The following is a 16,501-nucleotide window of genomic DNA, read 5'->3' on the forward strand; positions in this document are numbered from 1 at the left end:
TTAAGCACCTAAAGTAGTAGCAGTCTGAGTCCCAGAATACTACTTCAAAGCTACAGCCTTTTAGAGGCAGTGCCCAAGTCCTAAACAATTCAGCAATGAAATGCTAAAACCTGCCAAGGTAACAAATTCTGAAAAATTTAAAAACCAAGTTAAGTGCAGGAGATACATGCAAGGGAGAAGAGTATCTGATGCTATTCAAGACACTGTAGTTGAAGCTAGAACCTTCCTGCAATATTCTACTACAGCTTTAAAACATCTATAAATAATTAAGATTTGTTATATCACATTACTGGATGTCGTATCAATGGTCTCAGCAAGCAAAAGCAGGTCTAGCACTGGATTAGAGACTTACCTCTTTGTAGGAAATCCACTCATATGGCTGGTTTGGTTTTCTAACACCTAGACATGGACCATTATCTAAAAAAAGATGATCAGAAATTACTCAAAACTTAACCCGACTCCTCTGTCCTGACATCACACTAACTACATGCATGGGGGTAAGCCTCTAGATTCTTTGCAGACACCTTCAGAGACAAACCCTGGTTCTTTTCTGGAGGGAGTGGAATGGTGGGGTGGGGGGTGTCAGGAAGGGAAGCTGGGGAGAGTCATAGAGACAAGGTTGGTTTAGGCTAAAGGAACACAGCACTGACTTTATTCACACAGCTCTGCTTCACAAGAGGTCAGTTATATTTGCCTGCAAGAAAAATTACATCCAATACATTTATCATATTGTTAGATAGACATCCCCCATCCCCAAGTGCATTTCAAATGAGCCCAGACCTTTAGTTCTTGACACATTGTTGAAAAAAGGTATCTTTAGCTTAAGACTTACTTGATACTTGCACACCCCTTTGGAAGATATCATAAACTGTTCTCACATCATCATAGTAGTAAATCAACAGTTCATCGCTGCTAAGAAGAGAGGACCTTCGAGCATGTTCACCACCCTAAGGAAACCAATTAGGAAGGTTAGACACTTGTTTATTATAAATGAACAGGAATTTCCTGAAGAAATAAAAACACCTCATCCATTAAATTGTTATGAGCCTTGGCAAATTCAACTTCGGAGAACTTCAGTTCTTTTTAGTTCAGTGAAGAGACTGGCAAGGCTTCCCAGGACTTTGTTTAAAGAGTCAGACCACTCCCTGCATTAGTAAAAACCTGCCAGGCAAAAATCTTATTCCTCCTCAGCTACCTATAACAGTACAGAACAAATAAGCGACAGAATGCCCCTTGACAGTCCTTATGGGGTTTTTCTTAAGAAATGCTTTACACTATTATTGCAGTATGTATCACAATTAATCCCATCAAGCTTTCTAAATCACTCCAGCTTCAACTCTCTAGATACAATATTAATGCTGAGATCCTAATCTACTTTTCTGATTAAGATTACAAAATATAATCACACTTCAAACTGCGGTTTCAAAGCCTAAATGATTTAAAGGGTGGACAACACCACCCTGAACAAGTGTTCTCATAAGTGAAATACTCTATACCAGATAAAAACTGAGCCCTTTAATCCAATTTAAAGTTCCATCTTACAAAAAAGGCTTCCTCCTGATCTTGTCAGAGGCAGTCAAGACAATACCACCTTGAGGATTAAAATCACCATCTTTCATCAGGTGAGCATTTAACACAGGCTACAATTGGAAGTCAATACAAAACCAGCCTTTTCTAGAGTGATTAAATCATCTCATTTTATACCAATCATGTTTCACAAATTGCTGTTATGTAAGTACTATTGGGCCATCTTTATTAGTCCTGCTATGGTAACAGACACCTGCAAAGGAGTTCTTAGCAGAAGAACCTAGCTGGTTAAACAGAGGGTTTAGATAGAGAATAAGATTCTCTATCAGTGGCTGCTGTCAACTCCTGGCTCTTTTACAAAAGTCAAATCATGAACTAGCTAAATCTATGCCAGAGTTGTTCTTCATCCACAACCTCAAAAACCTGTTCATATGCAATAGGCTTTTCCTGGCCATTAGTATATTTTCCTGTTTTCAAAGTACCCTAGAAAACCAGAGTGCATCTGTTCCTATAGAAACTAGATAAACACAGGTTCATCTGCAGAAGATGTCATATTGCCCGTGTCCACAGAAAGGAGCTAGTACATTAGAGGCAGAGAGAAGAGAAAAAACAACACTAAAACAAGTCTAGCTTGTTTTCACAAAACACTATGTGTAATGCAGTGCTTGCCACTCCTTTGTTCAAGCCAAGGGTTTGCTTCTTGTTGACACAGGCTGCTTAGGATTAGCAGTAATGTCAAAATATACTGTTGGCTCCACCATGCCTCCAGAGGCAAGAGAGCAAATTTTCATTTTCCTGAGAAAGTATACTAGCAAGTGGTGCTTAGGTCACCAACATGCATATTCTGAGCAGCAAGAAGTATAAACTAGAGTTTTCAAACCAGCCATTATAATTTAAAGCATACCAATCCCTAGATAAGCATGCAACAGCTAAGGCTGATCACTTCATATGGAGACAAGCACATGTCTAATCAAGTGATTCCTGAAAGACAAGGAAAGCTAGAGTTCTGGTAATGTATCAGGAAAATGTAATTAGGTTTAAAAGTTTTCATGAGTTGAATACTTCTCTCCATGTCTTCCATGCTAAAGGAAGAAAAAAAAGCAGGTGACAAATGCAGAAGACACTTACTACTAGAAAATACTGACATCCTAGTGTTTATTTATATTCCTTCCTTCATGTCTTAGCTGAAATTGAGCCAAACAGAAGTATTTGGGGCTTTAAAGCAATATTTAATATTTGACAGCCATACACAGGCACTCAAATTAACAGCCAAAGTTGTGCAGCTACCAGTCACCAGAGGAAAGAGCAATCCACAAGCAGACAGATCCAAATACGCCTACAACTACAGACATTAAGGGTGCACAAGCTTGCAAAACACAGGACAAATGCCCTATTTCTACCATCACTGTAGCACTGAAATTCTTAATATAGTGCATGACCGAGCACAGCATGAGTGTCAGCAATGCTGCCTTGCACTAGTCAGACTTTATTTAGAGTAACCCTTCATTAATCTTGTCTCCCTTCCTACACGGAAGGGATTCAAATGGATCCTGAAAGATTTTCACCTATACTTCTGAGAAGATCCACTGAAGAGAGATTAGATTGGGAACTCTGAACACAAGAGGGTTTCTTTCAGTGAAATGTAATCTTAGAATGCATACTTTAAAGACTGTACTCTATTAATTGTGCCATCTACTCTAGAAGAGTATATCTTTCAGTAACTTTTTGTATCAATATTCAACCAAGTGTGCGGTCTCCATGCTCATTCAGTGATTGTTAAAATGGGTAACTGGGTGTCAGCCTACTAAATCTAAACTTTCCAGAGATGGGAAGTTACCTGGAGCAGCAGTAAATAGGATCATTTTCCTCCCACAGAAAGTTAAGATCTATTAGCAGAACACTTAGAAACCCTAGTCCAGTCATTGACTGCATTTAAACTTTGCTGGGCCAAGGAAATATACCACAAGTAAGAATTAAGCATAAGCCTATTTATAGTTCAAAATTGTTACCGTTAATGAACAAGTAGATTAGATATTAAAACAGCAGAGAAAATTAACTGCCTCCTGCCATACCTTTTTTTTGGACCACACTGCTTACTCCTTAAGACATTTTAATATTGTATTACTTAGCCAGAAAAAACAATGTTAAGCCAGAACTTGAGAGCAGTATTTGGTATTTTTCTTCAATGGAAGAGAATCCATCTTAACACATGTTTAAGAGAATGGAGTAAGCTGAATGAAATTCTAAGCAAAATGTAATGAGAAACTGAATACCAAGCACTGTACTACACCCTTGTTACTGTTACAGCAGTACTAATTCTAACAGACACTTGAAACTTTCTTCAAAACATACATTCTCATTTGATTAATTTGGTACAGTTTACAACATTAAAGGCTGTAACTGAACTGTCAATAGACAAAACTGGATTGATCTTGCTCATTTCAACCTGTTCTCAAAGCATGAGCTCTTTATCACCAAGACATGCTAATGCACTCAACTGGTGCTCATTTAAGTTTTACTACTGTTCAGTCTTCCTATTAAAATGAACTTTCTAAACAGAAAATGAAAAATAATGCTGTTATATCTCTATTGCTCTGATCAGAGAGATGTTAATTAGTACAATATGGATCAATGATGTGTTAAGCTGTTCAGTGACGTCTCATACTACCAAATAATTATTTCAATTACAGAATCCAGCAGTGCTGAAGAAGTAAAGGCACTGAACTGAGAAGGCTGCCAAGATTCTCAAGCAAATAAGCATCTGTCATTGGGTTTATGGCCAGTTAAGAGCCACAGTTTTACCATCTTCCAATGCAACACGCCCCCCTCAAATCTGTTGAAGGCCATACTGACTAGTGAGGCCCCCCACTGCTGGAAAAAAACTTTCCCTGCTAGTTTATTCCAGCCACCAAAACATGCTGTTCTACAAGACTATTGCACCCACTAAGTGGCTGCTGCTAGGATTGGGAAAGCTCACCAAGAGAAGAACTAACTTCTGAACCCTTACTATACACATGTATATAAATACCTTTTGAAAATGGGCATTCTGGGCAATTATTACGTTACCAGAGTATGTTTTACTTTCCCCTTTGTATACTTCTAGTATCAGACCATTACTTGCTATAGTAACATGTTACAGTAAGCTTACTGCATGCCATACAGGGAAGAATAGGAAATAAATGGTACTAAGATTTTGAATGGAGAGGCCAACTAATGCTTCATTCTTCAACCTCAATATCACAAAACATTGCAAAGAAAATGCCTGATTTGAGACTATGACAGGCATTTGCTTTGCTGAAGTTCATTAAAGTTTACCTACTCCAAATTCCAAACTGCTTTGCCATATATGTTTATATGAGTTTGTAGTCACATCTACTTTTAAAGACAAAGTCATGTTAATTGCATTTGATACAGGACAACTAGGTACACTCTATCCACACAGAAGAATGTGCTATAAGGTGGGAGTTCAGTTGCAAGTGTTAAGAAAATCTGTGATGGTAGCATCTGACTATCAAGAGTAACGCAAGAAACTGTCAGCCTTACAATCCTATGTTTTGTAATTATCTCCCTTTAAGATCACAGCCTTTCAAAGCTCTCTCCTTCCTTAAAAGGAGAAAACACCTTGGTCTACCCTGAAGAAACACAGAGGCACTCTTGAAAGAATATCTGGTAAAATCTTGACTCTATAGTTGATAGGGGAATTGATAAAACTGCTGCTTGGGGAGCCCCATCCATGTAATCAGTTGCCTATATTTGCTTCTAAGCAGCAGTTCCTCCTAGTCAGACTGTTCCCACATTTTGCTTCACTATTAAAAAAAAAACAAACCCACCACCTAACAATAACTCTGCCTGCCTCTAAAAAGCATAAGACAAAAGCTAAGCTAGCACATCCAGAATTTAGCAGAATCTTCTTCTCCCATGCTAGTTACTACCACCATGTCCTCAATAACCCTCAAACCAGTTCTCAAATTCAGAAAGCCAAAAAACTGAGTTCAGGCCATATTTCAAATAACCCCCAGACCAAACACGCCCTGAAATATACTCCCCACACACTACAGGTTTAGAAACATTCATCTATAAATCAATGTTTGGTCTCTCTCAATGCCACCTTTAGGCTTCAAAATGAACAGCATTCAGTGAACAACAGTGAACAACAGCATCCACCAAGCGTCACTTACCTCTACTTCCACAGATTGCATTGCTAGATCACATGGTGGTTTTAGTGCTTTTGGTCTTGTTGCATACCAGTAAGTTGTGAGAGCTGCGAAAGCACCGAAGCCCATAAGCGTATTGGTCGGAAGGGTGCGCACATACTGCCTGACATCCCCAAGTTCTGGCATTCGTAGGTGTCTAAACAACTCATGTGCTTGCATTGCAATTCAGTGCAGTTGTCGCGATGCTGGAATCTGGTGATATGAAAGAAAGTTACACAGAAAGATTTGAAATCCCCTTTCAGTTAACTGTTGTTGTGGGAGAGTGATGTATGCATTGTCCTACTGGCTTCCCACTATCAAAATTATCTGCCACTCAGCAGGCAATACCTTTAGACTGCTGTACTGCAATTAAATAAGCAAGTGATTAGTAGTTCATACTCCAGAAAAATGGGGCTGACAGGAGGCAATTCCTTTAGGGTTTTAATACTGCTTTTAACAGACACTGCATTTCAAAATAGAAAGAGGCAATCATTTTGTTAACGGACAGCATTTCACAAATGCAAACTAGTTATTTGTAGAATAGCTGCACCAGAAGACTGTTTAAACAGTGTCAAACAGGGAAGTTTGGGAGAGAGAGGTCAGGGCTGTAAGATGTTAACTTGCTTGCCTTAACATAATAGAGAGCGTCCTAATCCTACAGTAGCATAGCAGGAGCAGGATTTTTCATCTCTTAAATCCAGGAAAATAAACTCTTTTTACTCTCCCTTCAGCCATGTACAGAAAGCTCACTACAGCAAGCTGCTTTCAAAGCCAACATCCTTCCATAACTCCTCTTGTGCTAGCAAGCTTCCTATTTCTCCCAGCACCATGCCAGCAAATTATCTGCTGTCATGAGGCATGCTAAAGCAGCATCTAAGGAGGCCCAAGGCAGCAGCACACAGCAATATAATCAAGCACAGGAAGCACGTTCGATTTGTCGTGTTCACACAGAAGGAAGAGTTGACAGAGGCTGCTCCCTGCCAGTGCTTTCTGACACGGATATTCCAGAGCAAGAACCAGCCATGGGGGGGGGACACGGAACGGACTGCCATCAGCTCAGCTGGTGTACCCCTCTACAGCCAAGGTCTCCCGGGACATTCGTCACATGTCAAACCCACCAGCTCCTGCCCAGTAGGTGAGAGGTAAGCAGCAGGCAGCCAGCCTGCTCCGGGCCAATGGCAACCCGCACCCAGGCACCCCACCGCCTGCTGAACGGCGCCCGCCTGCCCCCCCCGGCTGGCAGCACTGCTCACAGCCGCTGTCACCAGCCCAGCCTCCGGCCACATAGGGACAGCTGACAAAGGCTGCTGTCAGGGTGGGGTGGGGGGAAGCAACACTTTCCCGCTTGATTGAAGAGCAGGAGTTATTTGCTTAGATGATTTAGGTCCAGCCATGTCCTACAGACCATAAAATTAAACCAAGGTCCTACAGAACGTCAAAATAAGTGTTTAAATAGATAGAACATACCATGTAACCATACACTGCTGCAGGATGGCAGTGTAAGAGACACTGCAATCCAAACAGGCACACTTCTATGCTTATTAGTTTTAAAACCAACCGGACAAGGCTAAGATTTCAGATTGCTAAAGGAAAATCTCTAGTTTACAGCCCGCCCTTGAAATCTTTACCGCTGCAATCAGTTATCCAACCAGGCAGCAGAAGAGTTGTCTTGTTCACAAAACGTCTAATCAGTATTTGGACAAGGATTTGCTACCGATAGAAAAAAAAAAAAAGCCATAAAATTAGTTCAAAGGGCCCATGGTTTCACAATGTTAGCAGAAGGACAGGCTGAAGTAAGGTCATGAATGGGGGCAGCATCAGGATGGAATCAAGTTCCACCTCTGGAATGGCCCCAGGCCCATTGGAGGCTTCCCAGCCTTCAGGCACTGTCCTCTCTCTCCCTGCTCCCTTTTCTTTCACAGCATAACCTTAGGGTGCAGGGCTGTATCACCTAGATATGTAGTGCAGGGGCACTACAGAAATGCCCTTTGGTTATTTGCACTGTGATACATAGCAGCCGATACTCAAAATCCACAACACATCCGGCTGTAGTAATGGAAGGTAGAGAAGAACTGAAATATTAACTAGGAACACCTTTGTCTTCCCCCAGCATAAAAAATAAATCAGTTACTTTAGTATTTCCATGCTATTGCTTTTTAAGCATCAATGCAGGTATGATAACTACCTCTTAATATACACCGATGAACAATAAGAATAAAGAGTAATTCCAACAAGGAACTCTTGGTTCATAAGTTAATTCTGCATATATCATAGACACCATGTTATGAAACTAGGAATAAAAGGGGGCTATAAATGTACGTAAGGGTTAAGATCAGTCCTCCTCAATCCCCACAATAAGCACCTTTGACTTTTAAAACAACAGATACTTGCTTTCCTCTCAGCTTTAGTCATGACTTGTCCTGCACACAGACTACTGATTTAGGAATGCAATGTAATTAGAGAGTTACTCTTTCAAAAGGCTGTGATGCCATCACAGCTAACAAGAACTGAAATAAACATGACCATTTCATTCACAGAACAGTCCCATTGTAGTCAAGGAGCTGCTACAATTTCAGCTGCACACCACTGCTTTTCATTTCCTTGAAAACTTGTTTGTAGAGCAGCCTGTATCACAAACCTTTTTTGAGCAGGTACACCGCAAATTATCAGTTATATAATGATACATTTTACTGCTTAGGTTTATATTAAGGGATGACTTTATTACGCTTCCTGCCTCATCAGCACAAAAAAAAAACACCAACAAACAAGATTAGGACAGAGTTTTCTGCAAGACTAAGCAATTCCTAGCTTTAACACTACCTGTTAAGTCATATCAACTCTTGTTTTCTGTATTTAAGATAAAGCCAGATGCAACAGGGCGAATTTATCTGCATTTTTAACATATGGATCCAAATGTGCCCCATCAAAGAATGGGGCTTTGATGCTTCCGAGTGTTCTTTGATCCATCTTAATGGTTACTTAGCTCATACTCTGATTGCATGAGACATCCAGGATCTTGCCTGAGACCAAGAAGAGCAGTTTAGAGCTTTTAGACTGAAATACAAAGATCTTCCCAGTGGAGCGAGGATCTGGCTTACAGTCCTTTTCCCCAAGGAAAAGCCCAGCAAAGCCTCCTTGCTGATTACAAGCAGAAAAGCCATGGTCACTTCACAAACTCAGGTCCTGCACTTGCTTCTCATCCAGACAGGATCTCAACCACAAGGAAAAGACACTCAAACTGAGGCCCAGTGAGAGAAATGATACAGCAAGTGATTGGAAGTTAACAGCTGGAGAACCCAAGGAAGAAGATCCCCAGTAAGAGAAATACCAGCCTGCAATACTTAGGTTGATACATGTAGCAAAAAACTTCTAGCAGAAGAGACAATGTTTGAGGTCAAAAACACTTTTTCCTTGATGCAACCAGTAGACCTTGGTTTGTCTTCAAGTTCAGAAAAAATACAGAAAAGTATATGCAAAAGTAGGTTTAATAACAAGGGAAAACTGCTTCAGAGATAGCTGCCTGTCTTGGCCACCACCACAGAAACAGTTCCTGAAATCCAACCCATGAAAGCATCCATCTGAACTCCTCACATCAGTTTGGTTAAGGAGCTCTGTACATCTCATGCAAAGCCAGCTCTTCCCTGACACACATGCACACACCCCCCACAGCACCCAAGACTCATTCCTTACAGCAGAGCCAGTATCTCAAGGCAATGACCGAAGCTGGGAGGACTGCTGTTCTTTGCTGCTCCTACTCTCAGCACACAATGGGCTATTTACAGCAGGCAGCAGCCTGCCTATTGTCTATCCATAACCAGACATCATTTGAGCGCAACAGAAGACAACAGGAGAGCAGCCGTCACCCCTTGCATTGCAAAGAAAAAACAACCCCAAGAACCAATGGCTTTTCCTCCTCTCCATCACGATATTTAGATGAACAGCACACCAGTGCCGCAGTGGCCTGCTATAAAGGAAGGTCCACCACATGACATAAAAGATGTGGCTGTGTTATTTTCACAGCTTCTTGAAGGCAGAAGAAAGCTACAAGACGAGTTGACCCATATACCTTTGAGCTATCCTCACAGCTACTTGCCATTGCAGATTGTTGTTTTCTTACTGTTACAGGTTATGCTGCAGAGCTCCCATGGATCTGTTTTACTTAAGTCTTTCATCACTCATTTTTTGAAAGAGGAAGTAGAGAATTATATTCTAGCCTCTTTATTGAGCATAAAAGAGAGTGAAACAAATAGCTTTGGCTATTAACAAGAGAAATCCTTTTGTCCAAATAAAATACATAATCCTAATCTCAGAGTACATGTATAATCATCTTAAACTCTAATCAGTCCAACCTGTCCCAGATACATGCTCCCATAACCCTCATTATGCTGGCCAGGCACTCAACTGGTAGTGTGCTCACACTGGGGAAGTGATCTGGCAAACACCATTTTCCTGGGTTAGCTCTGATGCTAGTTCTCAGCTAGGTCAACTTTTGTCTAGATGAACAAGTAACCATTAACTCCCAGGAGAAAACAAGACAGCACAGCTCCTGAAAGAGATGGACTGTTGTAATACAAACCTTAAACATGCAACTCCAAACACCACACGCAAGTCCTCCCAGGATTTCCCCCGTCCTGCAGTCAAGGCAGTAAATTGACTGAGGTCTTGCAACCGCCTGTAACAGAACCAAACTGTAACCATAGGAGGAAAGGAGGGAAACCACAACTAACCTCAAGGTACAGCAAATGAGAATCCTCAGTTTAAGGCTTATATAACATTAATGCAACAGCAAGATGTCTCCTGTGGTGCAGCCTGGCTGTGACAGTCTCTCTTTAGCCACAAAGGCCTAAACTGCTCCTGAACAAACCTACTAACATTGAACTGTCTAATCCACTACTTTTCTGCTGCCATCACCCTCCTCCTCCACCCACCTTCCAACCTCCTTCTGCTCCTCCACTGCTCCCTATCCCCCCATTAAAATACCTAAATATCTTACCCAGAATCACTCAGATCACCCAGCCAGGCTTTGGAGATACAAACCCTCCTTTTAAAACAGTAGCTGACAAATACACTTTCCAGCAACAGTAAAGAGGGAGGAGCTAAAAAGCTGTTAGTGAGGAACGTATCCCATGCACAGATTGGAACAAGCAGGTCCTTAATATTCACCACCCTCCCCACCTCCAACCCCACTTAGGCTCCCCAGTCTGGCTTTGAGTAACCACAGGGCATCACATAATGGTTCAGATCGCCTCTGCTGGTTCAGTTTCTGTTCCTGCATTTGGGACAAGGCAGGACTAGAGGGAAGCAGCCTAGAAGCTGGATTCAGCCCCATCAAATGGGCCATGGTGATTTACTTCATAAGCTGCAGCTGAAGGTAAGACTCTTGCTGCAGCCTTTAAGAAGCAGTACACACACTACTGATGTGTCAAGGCTCTATGCCCAGCAACAAAAAAAGTCACAGCCCTGTCCTCAGACATTTGGCTGCAATCCTATGGAACAACACCTGGATCCTTGCCTCTTAATGATGTCCAACAAGTAATCTGAGTGCACAGCAGTGAGGTCACTGGAGTTTATTCAAGTTCAGGAGCTGAACCACATGACAAGAAGCTACTCAATGCCTTTTGTGCAACTATAGCTGTCAAACAGCACTTAGTAACCCTGTAAAATTAAGGAAAACCTATAGTTCCCACTAAAACCTTTAAGACAGTGATTGATTTAAGCTTCCTTTGATCCATGCCTATGCACACATTGACATGTCAGTCTTATTAGCTTCCAACCTTCCGAGACCACAGAATATACTTACAAACATCTATCTTGCAGCTAAAATTACTTTCCACTAGAATTCCATCCCTAGAACTTCGATTTGCAAGTATATCATGGCATTACTCTAATTTAACCTCAATCCAAATACAGTGTAGATGAAAATCACCCTACAGAAGCAAATTTCTACAAACCAGAAGCTTTCTTGTGGCATTAACAGCTGGAATAGATCCTTCAAACTTATTCATTCTAGCCCTCCGAGGAAAAGGCTAGTTTTCAGATAGCTCAGTATGCTACATCAGGTTAACACATGCTCCAAGTACTCACCCAAGACTCTGCAAGAATGAGTTTCTTGCTCACACTTCTGTCACCTCAAGTCTAGCAGAAGGCAACCTGGGTCAGGCACAGTAAGCCACACTGCATCACACCAGGTAGTGTTTACATTCAGAAGGATGTTTTAAAAAAGTATAACCCTTAACACTGAGGCTGGCCAGATCAGCAAGTACTTAAAAGAAGCAACTGGCTCACCAAGTGACCTCCTAACACCAGCATCATAAGAACGAGTATGACATACCCAGTAACCTCTTGACCTCGGGTATTAAGGTATCCCTGTATTTCCTCTGAGTAAGAGATAGTAAGCATTTTCATCTAGCTTTCCTAGGAAACTAATCCATCCTCACTAGCCTATTACTGCAGCCCAACTGCAGAGGCCAAGTTTTCAACACAAGGCACATGCAGTATCAAACTAAAAAGCTTAAGAGTTTTGGGTTTAAGACAGTAATTCATACAAAAAAAAAAAAGACAGAAGTCCTTTTCTGAAGGTGGGACATCACGCACTTCTGCTCTAAACCTTAAGGAGTCCAACTAAAAAAACAAAACCCAGTTTTCCTCTAACTCTATAAAGCCATGCAAGATCTTTTCAGTTGGTTTTGAGCAAACTTCCAGTACTACCAAGACTCAAATCCTAACCCCAAGGGAATACTTTACTCTGTAGATTAATAGCTCCCAACATGAAAGGCAGCAAGGAAGAGCAGAAGCCTTGTGTTATCAAGTGTCCTTGTTCTAGGAGTCAGGCGGGATCTACAGAAATGCAAACCCCCCATCTGCAGCCAGGGTTCAGCCTACTGCCTGTAAAGGTCAGTGCTGCACAGCACTGCTCCCCTCAGCCACATGTATTGCGAGCCTGCATGCAATGAACAATCTCCCCTCATTTTTATGAGGATTTCTGGAGAGTTACCACTGGTTACATTTAACATATTACAAGATTTAACATATCAGAACTTGTAATTTAGCACAGCAGGGAAGTAAGATATAGGAGGCAGTCTATTCATTGGACTACCAGAAGCCTAATTTATCAAGCAACATATTTCCTGGGGCCAGAATATCTCTTTCTGCTGCGCATTTGACAAACCTTGTCATTAGCCTTTCTGAGTCCACCCATTTAACTGTATTACCAAGATTTAGAAAAACAAAAGACAACTCCTATCTGCTATAGATTACAATAGTCACAGGGTTGTTTTCTTGGAGGGAAAGAGAGAAAGACAAGCCATTTGACTCTTCCCCACTGGGGATTGATACACTAAGGACAGAGAAGGTATAACCCACCTCTATCTCCTTCAGAAAATCCCCTGGGGTATTTATTTTTAGTGTAGCAAGGAGGTAGCAATCAGCTACAGAGACTTTATTCAACAAGAAAGTCGCCTGGATAACTATTTCAAAGTTGTCTTTCCTTTCATTTTGAACTACTGGCTTTGCTTTTCCACTGATACCAACCTTGTACTTGCCCTTGAAGCAAAAAGCTACTTGGGGATTCGCTTCAAAAGCGCTTACCTCAAACCTCATCTTGGCCAATTTGTACATGTAAAACAGCATCCACCAAATTTAGAAGGTGCCTTTTAAATTCATTATAATCATGTAGTCCTTGGAATAGGCTAAAACTATTGGCTCAAGACCTTGATTACGTTACACACAACAGCTACTTGCAACTGCAGGCTTTAGGTTTTCCTCATCAGCCATCCTCAGATGTATTCCAACACAAGCAAGCTAGATATCCTTGGACTTTATAAAGGATAAGGCAGTCACAGCATGGTTTCATGAGCAATTCTATATTTCAGTTTTTGCATTACTAAAACTGCTACTGTTACAAGAAGAGACAGGTATGTTTCAGTAAACTCAGTGCTTTCTTACACTCAGAATTTCTTAATCCAAGAAGTCAGATCCAAATCTCTTGAGCTGAGAAATCTCAGCTTCTGAGTTTGACAGCACATTCCAAAGCAGAGAGGCACATACAAATACTCCTGAACAGGCTCAGAAGACTGTATGGCTCCCTGTAAAGCAACATGGATGAAAGAAAAAGTCTGTTAACACCACATGAAATAGCTCTGTGGTCCAGGTACTGGCATATAACCACAGGATTTTTATAGCAGTTTCTTCAGATGTCACTCTTTCCTATCACAGGACATGTCCATCATATTGCAGCCACTAACCCAAGCAAGGATTATTTGGTCCAAGAGGGTGTCTATAATGCCCCAAACAACTCACAGACGTGCCCTTTAGAAATTCAGAAGGTTTCAAGTGTTGCAATTCCTGTTCAACAAGAATGAGAAATGTATGCACCCTAGAACAAAAGCACCATACAACCAAGCTAAATCCCTGCACTGTAGCACTGCAAGTCCTACCTAACAGCAGAGGAGGCCTGCAAAGTCAAACTCACCGAACCTTCCATTTTAGGCCAGTGTGCCTCACGCTGCATTTCCATACATGCTCTCAGCTGCACAGACAGAAAAAAAAAACAATCTAAAAAAACCCCAAACCGCCAAAAAAGCTGCTTCAAGTACATGCTGCTGCACTCATGCCAGTAACAGCGACCTAGTTGAAGGCAGGGTCCAGCAACCACACATAACGCGCTGAGGCTGGCGGGCAGCACGGTGCTCCCCAGCCCGCTCCCCACTGCGGGTCTGGGCTGCGGGCAGCGCGGGGGGCTGCTTTTCCGGGAGCGGGGCCTGGCCCGAGCCCGTGCCGTGGGGAGGGCAGCGCTGGCGCCGAACAATGCCCTGCCAGCCGGAGCTGCCGCAGCGCCGGGGGGAGGCCAGGGGCAGCCGGCTTCGCTCTCCTCGAGGCTTTTGTGCAAGGGGAAGCCAAGGCGGCTCCGCGGGACGCTGACCCCATCGCGGGGCGGAAGGGAAATCCCCACAGCGGCTGCCTGAGGGGATCGGCGCCAACACCGCCCTGCCGGCACCCACCGCCCCTCTCTCGGCCCCGCAGGTGACAGCACCAGCGCAGGCAGCCCTAGCCCCGCGGTGAACGGCCGGGTAGCGGCGGTGGCTGCGGCAGGCCCCGGCGGCGCCAGCCCACCTCAGCGGCGGCCGAGCAGGTTGCGGCGAGCACGTCCCTGACAGCCCCCGGCCCTGCGCCAACTCCTCAGCGCAGCCGGGCACACGGCCTCATCCTCGTCCTACACTCCCGTACACGGGTGGTGGCGGCGGCACCCCCAAGCCCCGCTCACCTCCAGCCGGCGGCGGCACCCCCAAGCCCCGCTCACCTCCAGCCGGCGGCGGCAACAACGGCGACGACCACGGCTGTACACGGCTCCCTCGGCGCCGCCCTATTTAAGCCGAGCACGGCGGGAGCGGCGTGTCCGTGTGCCGAGCCCGCCTCCTCCGCCAGCCCGACCCCCCGCCCGTTCGCGCCACCCCTCGGGCACTAGGGCCCGGGCCTGCCCCGCCCCCGAGCCTCCCGCCCCGCCCCGCCCCTTACCCTGCCTCTCCCCCGCCGGGGCACGGGGGAGCCGCCGGCCTGCGGAGGAGCTGGGGCCGGTTCTGTACCGCCCGCGGCCGCGCTCAGTAGCCCATACAGCTCTGCGGGGAGGGCGGTGGAAACAACGTACGTGCGGGCACAAACGGTGGGGGAAGCGCAGGGGAGTGAGAGCATGGGCTCTGCTGGGAGCGCCGCTTCACACCTTACGGATCCGAGCGGACAGCTGGCAGGGGAAGCTGTTCCTGCAGTTTCGCAAAAGACATCTGCATCCCGCATAGCTAGGCCACAAGGACCTGTGCTTCAGTATGAAAGAGTTGGAAGGGGACAGTGACCTTGTTGAAGCCTACGGAATCATCTGTTCACCTTGTTCGTGAGGGGGCTGCGGGTTTGAGGTGCTCCCTGGTAAAGCAGAGGCAGTCAGGGCTTCGTCAGCCGCCTCTGATGGGTAGCTGGTTTTAGTTTGGCCAGGTGCTTCTGTAGTCCGTTCGACCTGTAAATCATCAGCCACATCTCAAAGTCCCACTGTGTTGCACACTCTGCATTGCCATAGTTTTCTTGGTTTTCGTTGGTATTATTTGGATGTGTGTGGAGGATGCAGCAGTACACATTCATATATATATATCTATAATTTGTAAATTACTGGAGGTGCTTTTATTTTACATGAAGAGAACCACCATTCCCTGATGCTTCAGTTTATACTGGAGTATACCAAGCATACGACTTCCTGCAAATTAGAGTTTTTAACAAAAGAACAAGGTATTTCGCTTTATAGCACAAAGCACTTGTGAAGCTGCTGATGCTCCCCACTTAACTGAACTTGGGTTCACACTGTGGAGTGGCTCTAAAACGCAAAATAAAATCCTTTCCTGGGAAAGGAAGTGGAAGCGGAGAATCCAGGAGTGCATCTGACTGGCTGCATCTGCTAATGGGCATGGAGTCCATGGCACCACTAGAGCCTGTCCGGGTAAAGCCCTAGAGCACTGTCAGCATAGACTTTAGCTGCTCTGCCATGGTCGGGCTCTGCTGGTTTGTTCCTATTGCACCACACTTCATGCTCATGTAGACATAGCCAGTCTCTGCCAAGTGGTTTTTGCACTACGTCCAGGGTTTTGAAGGAATAGAGTGATGTAGAAATACACTGTCTCAGGCACTGGTGACTCCATATTTTGTGCCAAATGCATGTAGGTTCCATCTACCAAACAGAAAAATATATTATGATTTTATCTACTATACTAATTATTCCTTCATTATCACATCTTTCTCCACAT

At 43.9% G+C, this 16,501-nt stretch overlaps 1 protein-coding gene across 3 annotated transcripts in view; it reads right to left on the reverse strand.

The window, feature by feature from the left end:
* Positions 1 to 15,148, reverse strand: part of ACSL1 (acyl-CoA synthetase long chain family member 1) — a 38,437-nt gene extending 23,289 nt beyond the window's left edge. Inside the window, exons 1-5 of one of the 3 annotated variants that reach the window (XM_062630848.1) lie at positions 15,019 to 15,126; positions 10,297 to 10,392; positions 5,706 to 5,933; positions 833 to 947; positions 353 to 417 (exon numbers count right to left, since the gene is read on the reverse strand). In XM_062630848.1, the coding sequence (XP_062486832.1) occupies positions 353 to 417; positions 833 to 947; positions 5,706 to 5,900 (375 nt within the window). In that variant the 5' untranslated portion in view covers positions 5,901 to 5,933; positions 10,297 to 10,392; positions 15,019 to 15,126. Of the gene's footprint in view, positions 1 to 352; positions 418 to 832; positions 948 to 5,705; positions 5,934 to 10,296; positions 10,393 to 14,190; positions 14,215 to 15,018 lie in introns of those variants that run through there. The other 2 variants (XM_062630926.1, XM_062631010.1) reach the window with 2 other exon arrangements.
* Positions 15,149 to 16,501: the final 1,353 nt, after the last annotated feature.

This window comes from Pezoporus occidentalis, unplaced genomic scaffold, assembly GCF_034315485.1.
Source record: "Pezoporus occidentalis ecotype Australia unplaced genomic scaffold, CSIRO_AGI_Poc_V1 ctg1, whole genome shotgun sequence".
In the NCBI taxonomy this organism is placed as follows: Eukaryota; Metazoa; Chordata; class Aves; order Psittaciformes; family Psittacidae; genus Pezoporus; species Pezoporus occidentalis.